Consider the following 23,954-nt stretch of genomic DNA (forward strand, 5'->3'; position numbering starts at 1 on the left):
CAGAGGGCACTGGAACAGGCTGCCCAAGAAAGTGGTCACATCACCAACAGTGACAGAGTTCAAGAAGCATTTGGCAATGGTCTCAGGCACATAGTGTGTCTCTAGGGGATGGTCCTGTGCAGGCCTAAGACTTGGACTTGATGATTCTTGTGGGTCACTTCCAACTCTACATGTTCTGTGGTTCTGTGGCAATAGTGCCTCTAAGTGCAAAAGAAAAAGGAATTTGGGGATCAATGTCCTAGAAAGCTGATCTAATCCTTGGGACAAACTCTACAGGTAACATCCTGTCTCCAGCATGTGCTGGTCAAGAGAGAAGAAATGTCTCAAAATAATTTCAGTAATTATCCCACCCTCTGAAGCATAATTAATTTGAGGATCCAGGGGCTTTGGTCTTGCATCAAGTCCAATTTGGTTCTTCCACTAGCAGCAGAGGCCATGGAACAGGGAGCGAGCCTCTTGTGCTTCCAATGGCGTCAAGCTGGCAGCAGCACTGAGTGCTTGGGAAAGGATAAGTGGAATTGGGAAAGAATTCTGGCAGGTTGGAGGATGGGCTGGAAAATTGCCCATATCTTTTTTCTTAATGGTAGGTGCTAACTGCAACACAGATCTGCATCTGTATGGGGGGCAACAGTCTCTGCAGTTATGGGCTGAAGCTTCTGAAGGTTTGTGAGGCAAAGATGTGTCAACAGCATCACTCTTTGGGGAAAAACAAAGGTCATGTTAGGCTGAAACTTTGTGCCTGAGAGGCACAAAGCTCCCCTTGCCCTCAACACTCACAGGGTTGTAGCTGAAATATTGTCTCCTCTTTGTCTGCAGCTTCCTTGGAAGTTGAGTATTTCCATAGTCTTCTGCTTATTTCCAAAGGTGGATGAGCAGCAGGACTGCAGGACTCTGACCTACAAGAAAACCTGGAACAGTGGGGCTGAACCTGTGTGTGTCATGCAAATAAACCACGAAATACCAGACTGGGGTTGTTGCCTTAGCCAGGAAGAAATAGCATTGAATGTCAGCTCAACTCGGCTCTCTGCAGCAGGATGTGTTGGTGGAGAGGATTGCTCACTGGGAAAGGCAGCGCTGAAGTTTTGGGGGATGCAAAGCTTTGGAGGGAGGCAGCTGAGCTGGGCTGCACGCAAGGGAGAGGGCTTCAGGGCACTGCGTGGAGGCTAAGCTGGGATTCAGAACTGCCACATGGGAGCAAGCAGTCTGTATCCAATTAAAAATTGGAGCAGCTCCTTTGCATGGACTGAGGAAGAACTTCTGTTCTCCCTGAAGTGGTGAGCTGGAGAGCAAGGACACTGCTGGGTAGGAGCGAGAGATGTCCCAGCAGCTCAGCTCACCCTGGGCTCACTCTCCAAAGCTGGGGCCATATAAATGGGGTTTATTATTTAAGTCAATGAGACTGAAAAGTGCTGCCCACTACAAAAGCAGGGCACTGCAAGCTCATAATGCAACACCCAGAGGGTGAAAGCCTTACTGCTAAAATGCTTAAAATGAAGCAATAAGGAAATTTCTGCCAAAGGAGAGGGGCTGTAGATGCAAGGAGCCACTGGGGGTTAACACACAGGCAGAGATGTTGCTGTGCCTGAAGAAAAACCTCCTCCTTGTTTAACTCACTGTGTGGACATGGTAAGCATAGGGCTCTTTTATGAAATGCCTGTTTAACAGTGAGCAACACGGGATTAGTAAAATCTAAGTAAAATCTTAGTAAAATCTAAGGTTGGGAGAAGGTGTTCCTTGAGGAAAAACCTAGTCTCTGGAGATCTCCTGAAGGTGGAAAGAAGTGAGCTGTAACCCAGCTCCACTGCTCTGTTCTGTCTTCATCCTGTGATGGATGAAGGAGCAGAGCCAGCTCTTGCACTGGGCTAACTCTTCAAATAATTCTCACTAAACCAAATAAGCTGCCAAGCACGGGCTGGATTTTGCTGGCTTTTGTTTTCAAGTGTTCCCAGCTGCACAGCCCCTGGATGCCAGCACAAAGCCACTTTCCCAAGCGCTGTGTCCTAGTGTGACATTCAAGCACAAGAGCATGGAGATTCTGCTCCTCCCTCTCCTGCCCTTGCCTTCACCTGGATGACATGGCTGCAGGTTGGTGGCCACCCTGGGCTCAAGGTGCTCTGGTAGCTCCTGGATTTGGTGAGACAGTCAGAAGCATTCCCAAGGGAAGGGTTTCTTCCGGGCAGGAAGGGAACAGCCCTGCAGCTCTGCTTCACCTCACCGAGCCAGGGCACACCCGTGGAGCATCCTGGCATGCAGGCAAAAGCTTCTGACTTTGGCCTGATGCCAGCTGGTGCTGGGAAAACTGCTCCTGGAGTCAACAAGGAGGGGAATTGAGGTGAGATTCACCCTGTAGCCCATTTCCATCTGCTGTTGAAAGCAAATCTGCGATTTGGGGGCAAACTCATCCGAGGAGGGTGCTGTGAGCTGGCCCAGTGAGATGCTGGCAGGACATCTGAAGAGCTGTGGTTGCTGAGCTGGTGGTGGACATGTGTCCCACTGCTGCCACTGCCCCAGCACTTGGACAGGTACTTTTTTACCATGAAATTTTGGGTCTGGCTGGCTGCTTGGGTAAAGGGGACTGCAGGATTCCCAAAACACTGCTCTGAGGGGGCTGTGTGGCTGCAAACACTGCTTTTACATGATCCATCACCAAATTCAGCATCCAACCCCCACTTACTGCTCTAGGAGGAACTTGTAGATCCCATCTACAATGGGAGCAGCCCTTGTAGACCCTGTTTTGGAGACCTGATCACACTGACAGCCTATTTCCCTCCATTCCCATGGACAAAGCCCAGAGCCACTATGGATTGTGACATGCCAAATCCCACAGAACAGAGTGCCTGGCACTGACAGTGCAGGAGGTGCAGTCAACCACCAACCTTGAAAATGAGCTATCTCATGGCACCCCCAAAATGTGTTTTTCTGCCCTTGGTCAGCTCTCTGCTCCCTCCAGCTACCCCAGGGCTGGCCCAAGCTCTTGGGTTTGTCCCATCCCCTCGAGCCAGCCCTGCATCCTGCCCCAGGAGAGGCCAGGCCCTGCATCCATATATAGGCAGAAGATCAATCCAGCTGATAATTTGGCACTCAGCATGGAGAAATGACAGCAGGAAAGTTGAATGTCAGCATTTTATTAAAGATTTCCGGTGTTTTAGCAGCCAGTCAATTTTTTGTCTTAATTCTTACGTAGTTTCCCTTTAGTCTTCCGTATTTTTTCTTCATTCTTTAGTATTTTTTCTTTGGCGTCCTCTGTTGGTTTGTTCTTCTGCATTTCATCTCGTATCTCCTGTATTTTTTCTTTGATGTTCTGTATTTTTTTGTTGATGTCTTGTACTTTTTCTTTGTTGTTGCGTACTTTTAGTTCATTCTCTGCTTTTGCTTCATACTTCAGTATTTTTTCTGCATTCCTTGGTATTTTTAATTTGTTTTGCTGTATTTTTTCTTTGTTCTTATGTATTTTATCTTTTAGCTCCTGTATTTTTTCTTTGTTTGTCCATATTTTTGTTACATTCTCTTTTTGTACTTCATTGTTCCTTTTTTCCTCTTCGATATCCCCATGTCTTCCTTTCTTCATCCGTATTTTCATTTCATTCTTCCATATATTTTCCTTGATCTTCTCTATTTTTGTTTTGTACTCCAGTATTTTTATTTCATTCTTCTCTATTTTTTCTTTGATCTCCTGCATTTCTTCTTCAGTGTTCTTAATTTTTGCTTTGATCGCCTGCATTTTCTGTTCGTTCTTCTGTAATTCCTCTTTGTATTTCTGTATTTGTTCATCCTTGTCCAGACGTGGTTCCTCGTTCAGCTCACTAACACTGTCATCCGCAAAGTTCAGTTTCCCCATTACGTCTCCTACCTCCTCAGTTCCTGGGCAGCCGAAGTACGAGTGGGAAATGGGATTTCGGGCAAAACCTCACCTCGGCTATCGGACACCTGCTGAGGGAGATGCGGGACTGGCTGCTGCCTTCCCAGCAGGCTGAGCACGCCCAGGCTCGGTTCCTCGCCTCCCGGCACCGCCGCTGGTTCGGCAGTGTCGCCCTGCCTGGCTGAGGGGTCGCGGAGGCCGCTGAGGGGATCCGGGAGCCGTTGCGGGAACCGTTGAGGGGCTGCGGAGCGGCTGAGGGGGTACGGGGCTGCTGGGAGGTGCCGAGGTCCCCTGAAAGGCTGCGGGACCGCCGAGGGGCTGCGGGGCCGCTAGGGAGGTGCTGGAGGCCGGCGGGGCGGCGAGGGCCGTCGGGCCCACAGAGCCGCGGTGGTTCCTGAGGTGGCGCCTCGTCCTCCTGAGGCGACAACGGCCGAGGCGGGGCCACCGCGCGTGCTGGAGGAGGGGCCAGAACGGACCACGCCCCCTCACCAGGAAAGGGGCGCGTCCCGCTGGGGCGACGTCACGGGCGCGCTGATTTGCATACGCCGTGCGTGCCGCGGGGTGGGCGGGCAGACGCCGGAGGTGGCGAATCCAAGATGGCGCCGTGCGGACGTGTCCGGAGCCGCTGCCCGGGCCCGGCGCTGCTCCTGCTGCTGGCGCTGGCGACGCGGCCGGCGGCGTCCAGCCCTGCTGCCGGCGTTGCCGGTCCCGCCGGTGCTCTGCCCGGAGCGGGGCAGCCGGGGGGACCGGGCCCGGCTGCCCCGCGGAGTGCCCGTGGCGGCGGGTCGGGCAGCGGGTGGAAGCTGTCGGAGGAGGCGGTGTGCCGGGAGGACGTGGTGCGGCTCTGCTCCAAGCACAGCTGGGCCAACAACCTCGCCGTGCTCGAGTGCCTGCAGGATGTCCGCGAGGTGAGGGTCGGGCCCGGGGCCGGGCCGGGCCTGCCCGCGGCGGCGAACAAAGAGCCGGGTCCGCGCCCCGCCGCGCCGCCGCCCCGCGTTTCCCTCATGGTTTGTGTTTTAAAGATCAGGGTTTGCGCTGCGGAGCTCCGCCAGAGGAGCGAGCTGCCTGCAGGGTGGCCGTGAGGACTCCGGAGAGCAGCTCCCCTTCATCCGCACCTCGGGGCTCCGCGCTGCCGCCCGCGCAGCGCCCTCCGGGCAGGGAGCGCTCTCGGGGGATGGCTTTGTGTTCTGGCTCCGGTGCCTTGCGGGGTGATTCGTTTCTGGAGGTCTGGGAGAGCCCAGCCCGCGTAGTGCGGAGTGAAGGCGCCGTGCTCGCAACAGCAGTGACCTGAGATGTTTTTTCACATTCAGGTTCCCACCTTCGCCTAAAACTCGGCTTCAGAGGCGGCTGCTTTCCAGTCCTCGGTTGTGCCTGTATGAAACTCGATATATAATCGTTAGACGTAGCTGACTTTATGGGGAGGTTAGCGGGGCAATCTGTGTTGTTCTGAAACACCTGTCGTGAGCAGTTTTAAGCCCAGTTCAAGAAGAAACTGAGTTGCCTCCTCCGAGTCTTCCGGCTCCATCTTTTCATTCATTCCTGGGCTCATTTCGAAGCAGCCTGTGCGGGACGTGCCTTTAGTGAGCCGTCGTGGTCTCGAGGTCTGTGTATTCTTGGCTTCTCTGCTGTAGAATCCGGGAATGCCAGGCTGGGTCAGTTTTAATGGTGTTTTGCCCAATTGGGAATGCGATTAGGAAAAACCTGGGCTCGTTTCTCATCCGTTTTTATGGGGACAGCAGATGGCAGTGGCAATGGTTACTCTAATTGAAGGGAGTCTTGAACCAGTAAGTGTCAGTGATTACTTTTGGCTTAAAATGCAAAGCTAATTTGGATTTTAATCTAACTTCATGTTTTAATTTTGGGTGAGTAGTTAGTAAGACACTCGTGGTAGGTGTTTTCAATGAGTCCTGCTGCAACATTTGTCACAGGTATGAAATGCTCCCATATGTGCTTTATGAATAACTTGCCCCTTGCTGTTCCTTTCCCCTGTCTGGGATCTTTTGGCCCCATTTTAGGTAGGCATCCTGTCTGAGAGGATCTCGGAAGCTGACCTCACAGGCAGTGCCTCACAAGCTGCCAGCCTGCCAAAAAGGCAAGCTCTTGTTGTTCCTTTCTTTCCAGTTGCATAGCCCCTCCCTACTCTTTTCACAGTTCCAGTGCTTGTTGGTTTTCTGCCATTTTAGCGAGGTGAACTCTTTTGTGGTCTAGTTTATCGGTTTTCTGCTGGAATAGTTTTGTAATTTTTCTGAGTTAAAGCACAGAGGGGGTGAGTGCAGGGCTGGTACGCAGGGCTGTGCAGGGAGAGGGACAAGATCAAATCGAAGGTGAAGGAATGTTTTACATCACGCTTTATTTTCAGCAAGTACAAACCCTTATGTTGGCTCTGCATATCTCCTGAGAGAATGTTATGTCTGCTTGTGGTTTTCCTTTTCCCATTCCTAAGCCTGCCTTGATGTCAGTAGTTTGCTGGCTGCTGGTCTTGTCTAGCTGTAGTGCTGCCTGATGCCCAGTGCTGAAGGTGAGTTTTTCCTTGGGTGACATCCCAGGCATCAACAGGACATCTCAGGGCTCTTTTGGATTGAATTTTTTCTCTGGAGGTGTCACTCTGTGGCCTTGTCCTTATTTGTCTGTCAGCCTGCAAAGAGCACTCTCAGCTGGTCTCCACTCTCAGCAGTTTGCCCAGTAACACTGATGTGATGGGCTGCATCCTGACGTAAAAATGACTTCACAGGGTGCTGCTCTGAGAAATAAATTAAAATAGCTGACTTCTGTGTATCCCTACTGTTTAACACTTGATATTTAGACTGTGAATAAAAGTCATGAGTTGTAAACAGTGAGTAGCATTTCAGCTGATTGGGAATGGGGTCAGATGTTGTCTCAGATGTTTCCTTTGCATTGGAGATGACGGCAGAGGAAATAAGTGACGTATTGGCTGTTGTTGATATAACTTTTACTTTTGACTCTAGAGCATCTGACTGCTTGTTTGGACAATACCAGAAAAGTGACAATTACGTTTTAAAATGGGTGAGGATTTATTCTGAGTCATACAGCCCACTTAAAACCAGTCAGGCTATAGTAAGTGGAGATTTGGGGAGTTGTTTTGTGTGATGCTCTCAGTGAGGGCAGTGTGTGGACACTGCTGCAAGGAGCAGGTAAGATTTTTAGATGCAGTTAGGCTGCAGAAGCAGCCTTTTTTTTCTCTAGATGTTTAAGGTAATCTTATTTTTTTCATAAGAAATGTTTCTCTAAAGTGGAGAAAATTCAGCTTGAAACTGGGAGTGTTACTATGAGGATTATCCATTGATTTTTCTTAGTGTGATACAAGCAGGCTAGGATACTTCTAAATACGAATAACTAGGAGAAACAACTATTTGAAACATTCTTTTTCAGTCCATAAAATAGAGAGAAAAGAGGTGGTGTGCTTGTCTTGTTAGTCAGTGTGAGTGCAATCACATGGTTTTGGTATCTGCTGATTTCTAGGAGTGGCTGTCTTTGAAGTACATCTTCCCTTGCTTTCATTGGGTAGTTTTAAATCTAAAGGAGCAGGAGTTTTGAGTCAGTGGTTGACTGGTACAGGAGCCCAACTTGTAAGGCAAATGTTGAAAGAAGCAGTTTAACACAAATATTCAGTAAATAACAGTCTGACACAAAGAAAATAGTAAAAAAACCCCAAACTCCATACCCAAAACCCTACACAAATGAAAAAACCCACCTAAGCCAAACCCCCAAATAGTAAATTTTAAAGTTTTGGTTTTGGGAGGTTATTGGTAGGCTGTCAGTTTAAAGTATTATCAAAAGAGTTATCTAAGCACTGTGTATTTTTAGCATTCTTGAAGAAAAAATAGTCAGATCCCCAGACTGATATCAAATACTTTTTACCACTGATTTTTCCACTGAGTCAAAGAAATGTTTAATTAATGTAGTGCAGAGTCCTTTTTCCTTTTGTAGTAGAAGGATGCTCCTTGATTGGAGAAGGAAATGGTCATGGTCAGAGCTACTCAGCTTAAACATTTTTGACCATAATCAGAAAATGGAGTAAACCCTATTTTTTTGGTGCATTTTGCAGGTGAATTAACTTCCTTCTTGTTAGAAGTATTCATGCACTGGATATATTACACTTTTGGGTGACTTAAATTTTATCATCAAGATTTTAATTGTTATTCACATAATTCTATGTCACGATATACAAAGAGTAGAAAGGGGTAGTGTATATGTATATTTTTAAAATTTGTGTTCCAAAGTGATTTTTTTCCTGGAAGGATTCAGGTTGTGAGCCTGTTTCTGGAAAGACTTCAGAGCTTGCATTTCACTGAACATAGGCTGCAGCCTTTAAGCCCTTTTTTTGTGGGTTGCCTGTTAAACTGATTTGCATGGTGGTTAAAGTATAAATAAACCTATGAAATATTAATATATTTGCTAGGTAACGATTTTTGCTTGATTAATGATGATTTGCATTTGAAGCATGACCAAGTTGTTGAATTTGAGGTGGGAAACATTAAAAGGGATGAAAATAATCTTATCCACTGTGGGTCTCTTATCTGGTTTACTAGTGTAGCATAATTTTACTTTTAAAACCTACATTACATCTGGTTAATTGGTGAGTAAATTTGATACCTTAATTGTTGAGCATTGCCCTTGTAAGATTGTGCAATATTTATAGCATGATATTGTTTTGTATCATGTTAATGCATTAAAGGCTAAGTATTTTTTCTAGACCAAACAGTTGTGGTTAAGATGGGATTAGAGATCAAAGTTTTGGCCTCCTGCTACTTTCTTCATCCTGAGTGGTTCCGTTTCTTTGGTAACTACTTTATGGCAAAGAGAGTGTAATTGAGCCTTAATGCTCTGCCTTCTGGAAAAAATAGGACTCTCCTAGTGCTGCAGATTGCATTAAGAGCAAAACAAGTTACCATGAAGGCTGTGTATTTCAAGAATAGTATTTTTCCTGTTATTTCAGTATTGTACTTGGTGTAAAAGGCCAGAAAATTCATTTGATGTGACTTAATGGACTGAGGAGTGTGTACCATTGACAGGTTGGGAACTGTCATATTTCTTCCATTTAAATGCTTTATTCCTCACTTTGTGTGTACCTGAGCTCCTTAAGTGATCTGATAAAATAGTGTCAGTGAAATTACTTGTTTTAAAATTATATATGTAGAATAGAAACCAGACAGTCATGCATGCTTGGGGTCTTCATCTCTTTGAGTTATACTGTAATTGTAGGAAAAATTGTGTGTTCCCAGTCCTTGTCCTGGTTCTGTAGTGTTTCTACCTTTTTGGTAAATGGATTGGAAATGTAAAGGCTTCCCTTAATCTTTATGCTTGCATTGAGGTAGATGAGTGTGATCTGTCACAGTAGCTCATTTTACTTTATTTTTCCTCTTTTTTATCTCCCTAATTTATTGAGTTCCAGGTCAAAGGTTTTGTTTGACTCAACATATGACATTATGTTATATTTGAGCACGTACTCCTGTTATTCCATCTCTCTGTTTTCCTATGCACAGATGGAGGCTGGCATTTAAAGTTCCTTTTTTGAGATGTCTCATTTGTGGCAGCAAATGACTGGTTACCTGTCCAGAGCTCCAAGTAATTGGGGGCTGTGGATTATCATAGTGTGAGGTTAGGCTAGTTCTTAGGAAATGCAAGTGGTAAAGACACTCCTGGCAGGGTTGACCATCTCTTTCAGCACTTAGGGAGTTTTTTCCCCAAAATCCCCAGGCATTCTCCCTGGCCTTCAGGTGAGCTGTTTTAAAAAATTGCCTGTTCAAGTTGTAAGAAGCTTCCTGTTCCTTGGGTTGGTAAGTCTGTGGCTGTGGGATGGAGGCTGTTCTGGTTCTCTAATCATTATTATTGCAAAGGAGCAGGCAGTTAGTATTCCAGAGGTACTCTTGCAGTGCCTACAGCATTATCATTGGTTCACATACTAACACTCAAAGGGTTGGGTTTTTTTAAAGGCAATGATCAGAAACCTGAAAGATGTACCTTAAGCCTTGCCAAGGGCTTTGCTTACATTTTCCCTTCTTTCTAAAGGATATTGACCTGGTGATCATTCACAATCTGAAAAGGACATAGGAGTTTAAGAACTGCTACTTTCCTGAGAAAAATAAAAGGAGAATTCTTACCAATATAGCTGGAGTTGAGCTAACTTAAAGAAAAACTGTGTTGCAGTTTTAAGAGGTTAATTATTGCTCTGTAATTTGGCTCTGTGAGTTGAAGCCTGTGACATCTGAATTAGAAATTTTCAGATACAGTTCTGTCTTAAATGGAATTTAATGAAGAATTTACAATGCTTTGTGGTAGATGCAAATTAATTTGAATTGTGAATACAGTCCCTCCTGCTTTTAAAATTCATGAAATGGAAGATGGACTATCCAAATCAATTGAAGAGAATGGCTGGACCTAGGAGAAATGAATGAGATGATTAAGTTTTGAAAAACGCATGAGCAACAGAAAGGCAAGGAGCACTGAAGGTTTTTCTCCTGAAGCTTGGCTTCTTACCCAAGATCAGCTGCATTTTTATTCTGAGGTTCTCTTTTTCCCTTCTGTTTGGATAGTGTAAGCCCAGTTTCCTCCTGGCTTTTGTAGTTAAGTCTTAAAGTAAAATACTAAATATGCTTTAAAAGTTTGATTTGTTTTTAGGTTGGTTACTTTGGCATCAGCCTTTGGCTTCATCTCAGGATGAAGAATATTTAAAAGTACTCTTTTCTTCTTGCTGAAGCCATATGTGAGCTGAATAGAGGGGAAGATGGTCTCTCATTCCAGGTGCTGGGCTGAATGTCTTGTGAACAGAGCATTGAGCACAGGTTTAGTCCTTCATATCCTTTTTCTTATCAAAGAGAATTATTTTTGCGAGGTTTTTTTAGGGGGTGGATTTGTTTTCCTTAATTCTGTGCTGTTCTTGGCAGGCTGCTTCTTGTGGTAGCAGGTTGTATATCAGTTTGGCCTGGGATGTTTGGCTCAGTAAAAGAGATTATCTTACAGGTCTGCTTCCTCCAGCAGGCTGGCACTGCTGGCCTGCTGCAGCTCTGCATACCAAGGAGAAAAGGAGGGGAAATACAAGGCAAGAAATAAAGTTCCATGCAGGCTGTGCAGCCTGGGCTTGGCTCAGGGTGCACTGAGAAAGCCATGAGGGAGGGGGGAGGTGATTTCCTGAGCTAAATAGCTGAATATATAGAAAAGCAAAGGCTTGGTCAGTTGTTACAGTACAGACAGGTACAGCTAGGCTGTGTTTTGCATGCACTCTCTCCTTCCCTTGTGCTGGAGGAAAGGAGATCTCTCTGATGCTGCTTTGGGTTGTCATGGTTGGAACAGAATGTTTTGAAGAGGGATTATTCTTGGCAAATAGTGCTGTATTTGTTTTCTAGTGCAGAGATGACTAGGTGTTCTTTATAGTGTAGCTTTCCTGCGTGCATGCACCACTTTTCCAGTGGATTCTGCTTCTTTGGTCTTGGGAAAATGCACACTTGCTTTGGAAAAAGCTTTGCAGTTATTCTTCCTAATAATATACCCCAAAGAATTAGATGAATAAAAGGGCTAGGTAATTGCCTTTTTATTTGAAATCTTGCTTTAAAATAGTTTTTTCTTTTTGATCTTCTGACTAATTCAATTTTAAAGTCTGTGAAGTTGGTTGCTATGGCACTAAAATTTTTCAATTCTGTTAGCTGATAATTTTCTGTTATCATGGGATACCTTGATTTTCTGGATGCTCAGTTTATCAGTATCCATCACAGTGCATTAAGTAAAGAGCAGAGATCCTGTTTTCCCTGGGTGCTAGCTTGTGGCATATTTGCAACCTTTTTTCATCAAGACAAGAGATAAAAACCCATCCTGTTCCACTTCTGAGCCGGGGTGACATTCATAAAAACTGTCCTGGAATGCTGGTGTCTGAATGTCTGCAGCTCTGAGCTGAGGAATCTCCTTCAGGAGTTAGAGGTGTCTTTTTTCTCTGTGCTGTCTTTAAGGATTTTGTGCATGAGTTTATTTAATTTTTTTCCCTTTACATAAGTGTGTCTTGTAGATCTTACAGCTTTGTGAGCTTAGGTTTCACCTGTTAGCATTAGAGTGCATTTCTTGTTTGCAATGTCTGCAATTTTGCCTTAAACTGAACACCTGATGCCTTTAGTAACAGAAGCCTAAAGCCTAAAGGTATACATGGAATGTCCCTTTTGCCAAGTAACACCATAGGGAAAAATGACCATCATCGTGCAGAACAGAAAGGACTATATGCTGCATTTGGTTTTTTTGGTTTTTTTTTGTGTGTGTTTACCTGAAGCAATGCATTGCTGATATGGCAAAAGGTAGTTAATGTAATGTTTTCCTGGTTTCTCTACATACCTGGAGTATTTTACTCCTTTCCTAGTGGTAGAACTGTGTGCTCTTTTGTGGAAAACTTCTTGTAGTTTCCTTAGTTGATTCTCAGGAGTTTTGAATCTCTTTTGGAGAAGGCAAGTGGTTATGCTGATGTAATTAAGTACTTATATGTAACAGTGTGGGTTAATACCAAATAGCTCTTATAGCCCTGCTATGCAAAATCAATCAGGCAAATGTGCTGTCTTTTGTTTAAAAAATAATGACTAGCTTAATCTGGTAGCAAGTTTGCTGTCTAGATCTTTTGAATCTTAATAGGAAGCTCACCAGCCTTCATCATGCTCAGTAGTTTGCTAATTGAGGCTTTCTTTTCTACACTGTTCTGTTATTGCAGGGTAAAATACTTTGCACCAAGTGAGCTGCAAAACAAACTCAGCAGAGCATGCATTCTTCTAAGTGTTGAAGTAATTGCCCTACAAAAAGGTTTTGATGGAATTAAACAAAAGACAACAAACCCAAACCTGCTTGGCTTATGGACTTTCTGTGACAGTCCAGACTTGATTTGAGCTGAGTCAACTTTAGTTCGACTGTTCTCAGCTGAGTTGAAATAACATCTGGAAGAAACTTGCAGTAAAGCTCTTTCCTTATCAAGGTGATTTTTGGGATTATATCTGTCTCTGTGGCCTATGTACGTTGCAAAATCAGAAAAATTAACTACTTTCAAAGAAAATCACTGCAACTCTGCAGTTGTCATAATTTGCAACAGGAATTGTTCACGAGACAGCAGTTCTTCAGCTGTGTTCACGGTGATCTAAACAAATCAATATTAATGTGATCCTATTGTAAAATTCAGACAGGCTAGTCAAAATTGTCCCCATCTATACAAGGCCCTGATTAACTGCAGGTGCAGAGAACTGTTGATTCTAGTTTTATGTGTCAAGCATTTTATTTTGTTATTCACTTATGACATTGTGTTGACTTGGATGCTTTTTTGGTGATAGAATTGTAGAACCATAGGGTGGTTGGAAGGGAGCTTAAAGCTTGTCTCATGGACACAAACACCTTCCACTAGATCAGGTTGCTCCAAGTCCCTGCACAATTCCAGGGATGAGGCATCCACAAATTCCCTTCAACTAACAGCCCCAATTCCTTTCTTGACTTTTCCTTTTGAACTGCTTCTAGGAACACACTGTGTTTTTTGCTTCGAAATCTGAGATGTGTGAGGGGTGGATCTCTCAATATGACACAGGTATTCAAATTTGTGTTAGCATCTGTCTTAACTTTCTGAAGTCTATAGAGGTGACTCTGCAGCAGAGGTCAAAGATTTTGTGACTGTAGTAACATTGCTTGCTTTTTAACTGGAGGCTTCCAGGCAGTGATCAACAGCCATCTTCAATTGTTTCTGATCGGTTGTATGAAGCACCACCAGGTTTTAAAGCTAAAAAAAAGGAAAAGGTTGAAACAGTTTTTATGTTGTAAATCTTTCCTGCATTTTTATGAAACAGAGCGCTGGAATGAGACTCCCATGGTGTATGCCTGTCCTGTCTCTAGGAATCACCTGGGAAGGGATGCTTCTAGGGAGCATTTCCCTCTACTGATTCACATCTCTGAAGATGTACACTCATTTTAATGTTACTGTTAGTAGCCTTAATTAGATGTATATGTCCTACTAGCTGTAGGAATGATGGGATTCTGTACTTCCCTCACAGAATACAAAGCTTTGCAGTGTTTCATGTTTTTCCTTTGTTGTCTGTGCTGTAGCAGACATACACATATGGTGAACCATCACTGATAATGCTCTCACCTCTGACTTCAGAAATAGCAGCACTGTCTTGGGCAGAGCTGCCTGGAATAATGCAGGGTTTGTTCCAGCTCAGGCACTCAGCAATGTGGCTTGAGCTTGTCCACATCAAATCCTTCTCACGTGCTCTGAGGCTATGTTGGCTTCCTTTCCATGAGCAACTCACAGGTAATGCTTACACAAAGTGGAAAAACATACAGCAAACCACAAACTACAGGGTTGTTGGTTTCCCTCCCCTCCTCCAGGCATTTGTGAAGACTTCCAGCATCCTCTTCTATAAAACCATAGTCTAAACTTGTTCTGCTAGGGAGGGTGCTGATGGAATTTAAATGCTTCTCTTTGTATGTCAGGTCTTCCCAAAGTAATTTCCCCATATACTTTCCTCCCTCTAGGCATTCCAGTGAAACCCACCATAACTTTGTGATGCTCTCCAAGATTATTTAGTAAACGTTATCCTCTAATGTCAGTTTTACTCACTGGGGTTCACAGTATCTTAGAATACTTGAAAAAGACATTTTCTGAAAACTTTCTAAGAATGCTGGAGAGCTCAGGTGGGCTGTGTGGTGCTGGCATGAAGCCAGGAGGAAGATTCAACTTGAATTTCTCTGTTGTATAGTTGGAAGAGAAGATGAGAATCAGTGCTCACTTAACATGCTGGGTTTTATCCTATCACAGTTGTGTTATCCAGTGTGGTGTCTGGATTGGTTTACGGGAAATGGAATAGCCAAAACATTTCTATTGCTTAGAGTTGTACATCATGAATAACTTTTAATAATGTGGCAGCATATTGTTGTCATCTTCAAGTGATCATTTGTCAGTTGAGAGTAGGAGTTTGATCTCTGACTGTAAACATGTGCTTTGCTGCTGGGATCACAAATTTGGAATTAGGATCTTGCCTAGGAGATCAAAGTTTTAGGTTAAAAAAAAATCCCTTCTGTGAACCTAATATGAAGCTATTTGAGCAAGAATCGTAAAAAAGGAAGATGTTAAGAAAAGGTAGCAGAGTAGCTTAGAGGCTGTTAGACATTACAGGATTGGAGAACCTTTGTATATCTTAAAATATTTGTCTCAAGTTTTAAGGCAGAGTATTATTTCATACGTTGTGATTGTTATGATTTTAAATTGGGCCAGAAGAGTCTTTCTGAACTGAGCTTTTTTCCTCAGGAGCCATTTAAAATAAACTTGTGGAGGCTGGCTTATGTTATGATCCACTACTATGGAAGCCAGTGCTTCTGAAAGTACTCCTAAATAGCCCTTTTGGGCTTTGGTATGGTTTTCTAAGTTCTTTCTTTGTATGTTACACACTTCTTTTAGCATTAAAAGCTATAAAATATGTCAAGAGATCATATTTGAAGAGTATCTAAAATATTGCCTCAAAGCCATCAAAACACTGCACATGAGTAAAATTTGGGCAGTGTGAGTACAGTGCTATCTGCTCTCACATTTGTAGAGCTCATTGCTTTGTTCTGCCTTTTGATCAAACCATCTGCCAATGGATCAAACCTCTCTGGGCTTTGATCCATTGGTAGCACTTCAGACCTGAATCCAGGCCTTCAGCAATGAGCTTCCTCCTGGTGAATCTGAAGCCTTGGGGACAGGGAAGCTGCATGGGTTGTTAGGAGATGAGCATCTTTATCCAAGGAGGTTGGGGCAGATGGAGAATTGAACAGCACAGCCACTTCCCGTGTCATGAAGCCTCCTTGAAGCAGAGGGAAGGACAATGTTGGGGTTATTCTCTTTAGAAACTGCTGTGCAGAAGCTGAGAGGATGCAGCCACAGGCTGACAGTGCTCTTTGCCATTGTTTTCCAGCTGGGACTCTTGCTTCTCATGGGATACTAGAGCAGTGGGCTTGTGTTGAGCAGCTGAGCCTGTAGCCGTCATGAACAACCAAAGTGGACACTGTTTTTGTTTGGTTGTTTGTTTTAGCTTGGAATTTTTCATATCATTCAAAACTATGCTAGTCAAGTCATCTAATTAAGACTTTCCAGAGCAAAGTACAGGAACAATCATTCCAGCTTGTTCTTATCTGGAAGGTACATATTTTCATAGCAATAAACTGTAATATTCCTGATAATACTGATAAAATCACAGAATTGGTGGTGATGGTGAAAGCAGTAGCTGGGAAAAATACTCATTTTGCAGAGAAACAAACAAGAGACTTGGATTAGAATTTCTTGGATCTCATAGCATATTGCTGGGATTTTGTCCATGGAAGGATTTATCTTGAAGTTCCAAGGTTTTCAGTTGGACATAGTAACAACAGAAAGATGTTGCCTTTCCTTGGAAGAGGAACACGATCAGGTGAAAATTCCAGAATAACAGTGACTTGGAGGGTATAGAAATGCTTTCTGTCCTGGTGTTCCAGGCAGTGGTAATTGTTAGCTGCTCCCTTACTACAGCACATTTTGCACCTTGAGCAAGGTGTGTGAGCAAGAGAGCAACTTGCACATCAGTTCCCATTTCTGTGGAGTTTCCTGTAGAGCCATCCAGTTTGCCTGGATGAGAGGTGTGGTAGGATCCTGCAATGCTTTGGGAGCTGCTGGTTCAAATAACTGTGCTTTGGTTTCCTGAGCTCCAGCACTTTGGCAGCACTGGAATGGTGTGCAGGCTGAGAGCGTGGGCTGGCAGTGAGTCTGTCTCCCTGCCATGAGCAGAGGTGAGCTTTGGTGGAGTTTGTTTTTGCTTTTCAGTGTGGCATGTTCCGAAACAGTTGAGCTTTGCCCCTACAGTCCTGGGAATGAGTAGTGTCTCTTCTTAATCATGAGCAGATTGCATTGGGTTTTTTTTTATTAGTCTCTCACCTGGATGATTGTATAATTCTTTGTTTGTTCTTCCTTACAATAAAAGATATGAACATGTTTAACATTTTCTTGCAAGACTTGCTGTATCAAAACATAACAGGACCCTGTGTGTCAGTCTGAGTTACTCCACGTTTGACATCCTTTCTTGCAGTCTGTTGCTAGCTTTAATCCATGGAAATGCTTTGTAAAAATATGGAACAATTTTTTTTGCCTGTAGCATCTCAGAGTCTTAAAAACATTGTGGGATTGAAATGGTGCTTCATCCTTCTTTTAGAACAAATGTGCTGCATATTTTAGTCCAAAAGGAATTTTAGGACTAAAAGAGTGGTAATATGCTATTTCTCTACGAAAATGCCTGAGGCTCTCATGAAACAGCATTGTGGAGGAAAGTATTTGTTCTTAGTTTTGATACTCACATGCCTGGTAAATATTTAGGATTTGATTGCTATAGGCATTCCTCTTCCCTGAAAACTGCAACTCCTCCTTTTAATGTGACAGAGATACCCTGGGAATAGTTGTGGAGGAGGGAAGGGGCACAGACAGCTTGTCCTCAAATTCTCTAGATGATGTGTCTTGCCAAGTTTCTGGCAAATGTTTATGAAGTTGCATGTAACCTGCAGCAGTCAGTGGATCTGCTTGAGAGTGTAAGAGCCTGAGGTACATGTGTGATGAATATGCTCATGACTTTGGGAATTCTGCAGGGCTCCCTTGGCTGTAACACTGTGGATGCATTTGGGTAGTTTTATCAATGAAACTCCCTGTTGAGAAGAAAGTGCTTGCTGAGGAAAACAACAGATAAAGTTACCAAAATAACCCTTGCTCCCTGGAGAGCTGCTGGAGGAGGGAAGAGTCTTGTCAGTCACACTTGGATTTGAATAACATGACATAACATCCTATCAAATGGTTCAGGGTGAATGGAGCAGGGGGGCTGCACTTCCAGTCCCTCAGGCTTGCTTTGTGTTCAGAGCTTGGTTGCTTGGGTAGGATGCGTGGGACTGAAATGTTAAATTAAGTGTAATAGTTTTAAATCTTGGCATGTGTCAGGCTTGTCCAAGTTTAAATAAATTGAGTGCAGAACTAAAATGATGTGCATCTCTTATGTGGATAAGAGATGCTGTAGTTGACTAATTGGTACATATGTGAGTGGGGCCCAGCTTTACATAAGGTGTTTGATTTTTTGCAGAATACCCTTGTGAATCTGAGTATATTTTCTTCCTCTGAGCTATTAAACAAGTTGTGAGTTATCTGGTTTTTTTTGTTTTGTTTTTTTTTTTTTTATTTCTTAAAAACAAAAAGACTTCCCAGTTGACTTTATTTATGCTGTTTGACCATTTACTTTTTTTTGAGGAAAGTGTGTCCAAATGTTGATTTTGGTGGGTGTTTCAAGTAGTTTATCCTGAAAATCTGAGGCAGTACTCTTGTAGAGAGCAGAGGCAGTTGGCTCTGTCTGCAGAATGACATTCAGGACCATATTGGTCCATCCAATTCAGTAGTGAGTTCTGTGGCAGGTGGGGAATATATTCTAGAGATGTGTCAGCAGTTACAGCTAAAATTGCCCTTTGAGGATTTGGGATTTCCCTATTCCCAGAAGGAGAGACAGCTTTAGCTAGGATATCTTTAGTAACAGTCTTTCTTTTGTTTGTTTAGGGAATGAACTGACCTGTCTGGTCACTCATCCAGAAATGTTTCAACATGAGTTTCTGAATGAGGTGATCAGCTCTTCTCCTGGGAGTGGTTCCTCTGGATAAAATGGTGCATGTTTGGTACAGCTTTCAGGTATTCCATGCAACTTTTGCAGCCTAAGATCTTGCTGCAGTGGTTTGGAAACAAATGAGGCAGATCTGTTTGGTCACAGAGCTTTTCTCTGTTCTAATGCTCATTCTTGAAGAAGGGATGGCCTCAAAGATGTATTTTGCTGGTTTGGGGAAGGAGTGGATAAGTACCGTGTTTCAGCTGGTAGAAAATTTAGTTTGTCCTCTTCTAACACTGCACACTGTGGCATTCAGTAGTGCCAGTAATAATATGGGCCAGTTGTATATTTATTTTAGGCTTTTCCCTTCTGAACCAAGTATTTATTTATCCTGTATCAGGGCAAGATGATTAAAAGCTTATAATGAACTTTTCCTGGAGGTTTTTTCTGCTTTTACTAGTGCCTTGTTTGTAAGGTCAGCATTCCCTGGAGGTTTGCATGCTTCAGCCAGCCCTTGATACACATTTGTTGCTCTTGTCCTGCTTTTGATGCTGTCTTTGTGATGTGTTAAAACCTCTGCAGAGTGCTTTGAGAGAGCATTCCTGGGAAAGCCATGTCTGGCTTTATTCTGTCATGCCTTGTGACACTCCTAGGAAGAGTGTTTTTGGGAGAAGCTGAAGTGTGATGCCTTACTGGCTAAGCCAGGCTGCTTCAGGTGTTCACCTCTCTTAAGGTGAGGTTAAGAGTCTTAGAGCTGAGTGGATAGAGAAAAATCCTCTAAAAAAGCATGTTAGCATGAGCACCCATACTCTGGAGGGGAAATGAGGCATGGTGTTAGGACTAGGCATTGCATGTTACCATCATAAGCTGTGGTGATGGGTAACAGCTGGGTGTCTGGGCACCTGATGGACTGAGCACTGATGTGACTCAGAAGCAGATTAAATCCAGGGATAATAAATTTCTAACAGTTTTCTGCTTCACTGCTAAAGGCTGCTGCTCCCCTGGCCAGGACAGCTGAACAAAACAACAGCTTTTGTTCAGGGAGAATGGGAGTGGGTTCCAGTGCACTTGAATGTGAGTGCCAGTGCTTAGGAGTAGCTTCAGGTGTTTCAGTAGTCCCTGCTCCAGGTAAGCTCATCCTTGGAGAGGTTTGAACAGTGTCAACTCATCCAGGTAAAACCTGGGTGACTGAAGTCCTTCTTGAGGGGTGTGGTAGTAAAGTCAAGGAGAAGATGTTTCATTTCCATGTAATGAAAATAGGGCAAAGACTTGGTGAAGCCTTGGGAAAAGTTTTCCATATTATAGGAAACTGGGCTTAAAGGGGTTAAAATTTGTACCTGGGGCACGTGGCTGGGTAAATTAATTCAGATTAAATACCTAGGGAAGCTAATGAAAACATGTTTTAATGAACCCTGACTAATTACTCTATTTAAAGTTCTTGATCAATACCCAGGAGATCTCAAACTGCTTTAAGATTGTTTTTTAAAAAAACCTGCACATATATGTATTTTAAGTCTTCTGCATAACATCAAAACAACTGGAGTTACTTGCTTTGTAGACTTCTGGTTTACCAGGGCTGTATAATATTTGGAGGTGGTCTGTAAATTAAAGCTGAAGACTTCAGCATTTTCAAAAGTATTAATTGTGAATTTTCAATGGGAAGTGGAAAGGAATAAATGGGCTTAAGGGAGCAGATACTAGGACAGAACAGAATTTCTGGAATAATCTGTGGTCTAAGAGTGTGACAAGGCAGCTGGGTGTGGTTTTCTAAGAGAGGAAAGAGTTCTTGTAAATACTTGCTGGTGCAAGTGACCTAAATAAAGACCACCTCTTACTCAGAACCTTCATTTTCTTCAGAATACTGTGCATGAATTTCAATGGACTCAACATTAATATTAAATAGAAATATCAGGCAGGCAGTCTTACCCTGAAGGGATAAACTACTGTCTTTAAATTGGTTCATATTAAGGAAGTGGGGATATGTTTAGTCATTTCTGATTGAGCTAATTAGCAAAACTGCATTGTGTGTTCATAGTTAATACATCCCTGTGTGTGCAAATGGATAATGAATGCATGACCAAGCTTAGGAAAGGTAACTCTTCAGCAAACAACCTGCAACACTGTCTCCTTGAGGCTTGCTTTGTGCAATCTCCTGGTGTTGTGTGACAACTGCCAAGTCTGTCAGACAGAAGGATTTTATTCCTGTCTGTATTCAACCCAGTGCAGCTTTTGGTCTCCCCTTGGTAGCAACACTGATTTTATCAATGTAAAAGTGTCTTTGCACCCTGCTTTGACTGACATGGTGAGGGACTGGCTGTGCCCAGGAAGGCTTCAGCAGCTGTCAGTTGTGCTAGTGCTGCACTGCTTAAAGCCTTGCCCTCTTCCTGTGCTTTGGTGGCACAGGGGCCCAAGGAGCAGCATGATCCTCGAAAAAGGAAGTTAGAAGTGATCTCATTAAGGGAATCCCAGGTAGTGTTCTCTGTATTGATGAAGGTCAGGTCACACTAACTTAAAACCACCCACAAACCCCACATTGTAGGTCTTGATGAAGATTGTAAACCCTCACAGGCTCCCACTGAAATGATTTAGTGGTTATTGGGCTGACTGAGTGGATTCTTTGTCTGGGAGCTTTTCAGAACTGAAACTGGCAATTAGTTGGAGGAGCCATTTCTGAGGTATGAACAGTGTGCTCAAAAGCTTTTTAATTACATCCCAAAATTTGTTATATGGTAGAAAACTTGAGATGGAAGTTGTCACTTGCAGCCAGAGAAACCAGAGCTCAGCTGGGTCTTGAACTTTACAAGAGGGAAATTCCTGGAGCTGGCAGTGAGCAAACAGGGGCAAGGGATAACACAGAAATCATGGGACTTTGTGGCAGAATCCTGTTTTTCCCCCTTTTACAGAAAACCAAACACACCCTTCTCATAAGTTTAACATCCCCCATTCTGTGCTGTCTGAAAGCTGCAGTTGTGTAATGTTGTGTTAGCATACTGTTTCCTTGAAGTTCTTGGAAAGATCACAAGATTGAAAAATAGCCAATAAACATGGTTCTCCATATTTCTCAAGAAAAGAGTGGGATAGTTGGAATGTTATACTTTAGTGTCATTGTAGAGCTGGTTTTCCATGTTCTCTTATCTGCCCTTTAATGTTGTTGCTTTTGTGCCTAACTCTTGTCTGCTTTGTTTCATTGCTGATACATCTCTTGTTTAAATAAGGAAAAAGCCCCTGTTACATTATCAAGAGATTGCTCAAGCATGACTAGAGATAAAATTAACTAACAAGTCAGTTCTCTGTGAGGAGTGGCTTCAAATGATGGCTCACATTCCCATGCTGAAAATGGCCTGAGGCAGTGATATAAAAAGACAGGGGTGGGCATGGGATACCAGCTGGAGTGAAACCTTTCATCCAGTGGTGGATATGAAGGGATGAGATCTAACCTTAACCAGAAGATGTCTTTCTTTGTATGCAGAAGTTTAAGAATTCTTTCATAATTATCATTCTTCAGGGCTTTCTGTGCTCATGCAATTCAAAGCCAGTCTGGCTTGGGGCCTTTATGAACAGCCTCAGCAAATGATTGTAATCACAGTGATTGTTTCCTGCAATCTTGTTAGTCTCCAGCAAGAAGGTGGGGATCAGATACAGACAGGGTTTCTAGCTGCTGGGTTAACTGATTTTCTTTTTTTCTTTTTTTTAATACCCTTTTCCCCTCAATTCTCCTGGAATTTCTGAAGCAAAGAAGCTGCTGTACAGCTGTGATCACATCAAAGCCTTCAAGTATATGAACAAATCTTTTGAGAACAGGCAAATCTGTTCTGTAGTTTTACTGCAGTGAATTCCTAGTGTAGGTCCCAAGTACTGGCTGAAGGATTTTCTCTCTGTGATTTGGTGTCTGCTTGGATTTCCAATGGCAACTGCTGTGCTGGTGAAAATCATGTGTCTACTTGATGTCCTCCTAGGAAACATGTAGAAAAGGCCATAGCCATTCTGACTTCCTAGGAACAAAAGTGATGAGTTAGCACAGTAACAGTACCTCTTTTTCGTCTTTTCCTGCTTAATTTTCTGTAGATCTGTGGCTAATAATATTACAGAATTTTATGTTTTTCCTCAACCTCTTAGGTAGTTGAAACAAATGGTTTTTTGGTTTTTTTTTTTTTTGGTTAATGGGTCATCTACTGGCAATTGTATTCAATGATGTAAGTATTATTAAAGAGGCAACACAACTGGTGGTCCACAGGTTGGTATATTGATGATTGTGTTCAGATATGTGCTTAATTCAGTGTTAAAGCCAGATGTCTTGATGTGTCACTGTATGCAGACTCCTTTGCAGGTTGTCTGCAAGTAGTTCAAAAGTTGGTGCTTCTTTAAATCAACCTTGCAGTCAGCTCAGATGGTGTAAAATTATTTTCTTGAATTTCACAGCAGCCTTACATTCTCTTGCAAGGTTATTGTGGATCCCATCTTTGAGTTTTAGTTCATTCAACTAGTTTGTGTGTGCATGCAATATTTCCTTTCCTGGATTTTGAGGACCTCTTGTGCCATGTCTTGTTGCTGTGCTTAGTTAAGCCAGTTGAGCTGCTGGCAGGACTAAGCTTTGAACTGAACTCCTGATGGAGCAGCAGATTGCAGGGTGGACCCAAAACTTTGATTGACCTTTAACTTGAACAGCCCAGCTCCTCAGGCAGTGGCACTGGTGATGGTGTTCAGGATGAACAAAGATGGGGATGTGTAAAGAGTGGAGCAGAGTGGATCCTAGAGCCTGGTTTGAACTGCTGTGCTTCAGTGTGTTTGGTCTCCAAGCAGCATCCGAGCCCCACAGGCAAAATGGGCAAGGAGCTCTGAAGGGCTTCTTAGATCAGTCTTAAACACTTGAGAGTGCCTCTTAGAAGCACAAAAGTTGTACATGAACTTCAGCATCTGGAAGTCTTTATTCAAGTCCATCAGCTTATGGATATCCTGAAAATTGAAGATAACGGTGTAGTGCTAAAATGAGGTAGAGCCTTGTAGTAGTATTTTTGTCTGTTTTGAAATAATTGGAAAGTTATTGTCTGATAATGTCAAGTGACCAGTCTTGGAAGTTCTGGAGAAAATGAAATGATTTCTCAGAAGCTGAGGTGCCAGTGAGTCTAATGTATGACAAACAGTAGCCGTATTTCAGTTTTATTAGACTTGGCAACATAACACCTCTACACCAAGCTGAAGGGGCATTTGATTTAAGCATAATACTCTAAGTATTAGCATATAAAAGAAGATTCAAAGAGAGAGGATGCTATAGAGTGTGTTTCCAGGAAGTTAAAATGTCCATAACACCTTCTTTCCTTGCTGCCTCTTGTCTCCTTAATCCTGCCACTGCCAGTGAATGTGACTGCTGGGCAGAACTGGAGGAACGGGCAGACATGAGAGCTGCACAGACCTAACCAGTTGCTAAGCTTTCTCTCTGGCATACTCTAACAATGCTTTTCTTTCAGGCTTACTCTGTTTAATTTTGTACTGTGGTA

At 43.3% G+C, this 23,954-nt stretch overlaps 1 protein-coding gene across 1 annotated transcript in view; it reads left to right on the plus strand.

Moving 5' to 3' along the window:
• Positions 1-4,455: 4,455 nt before the first annotated feature.
• The window catches only part of GLG1 (golgi glycoprotein 1), an 81,365-nt gene continuing 61,866 nt past the window's right edge, over positions 4,456-23,954 (plus strand). The window contains exon 1 of the mRNA XM_066557159.1: positions 4,456-4,767. Within this exon, the coding sequence (XP_066413256.1) occupies positions 4,456-4,767 (312 nt within the window). The remainder of the gene's footprint in view (positions 4,768-23,954) is intronic.

The sequence above is a fragment of the Molothrus aeneus genome, chromosome 11 (assembly GCF_037042795.1).
Source record: "Molothrus aeneus isolate 106 chromosome 11, BPBGC_Maene_1.0, whole genome shotgun sequence".
In the NCBI taxonomy this organism is placed as follows: domain Eukaryota; kingdom Metazoa; phylum Chordata; class Aves; order Passeriformes; family Icteridae; genus Molothrus; species Molothrus aeneus.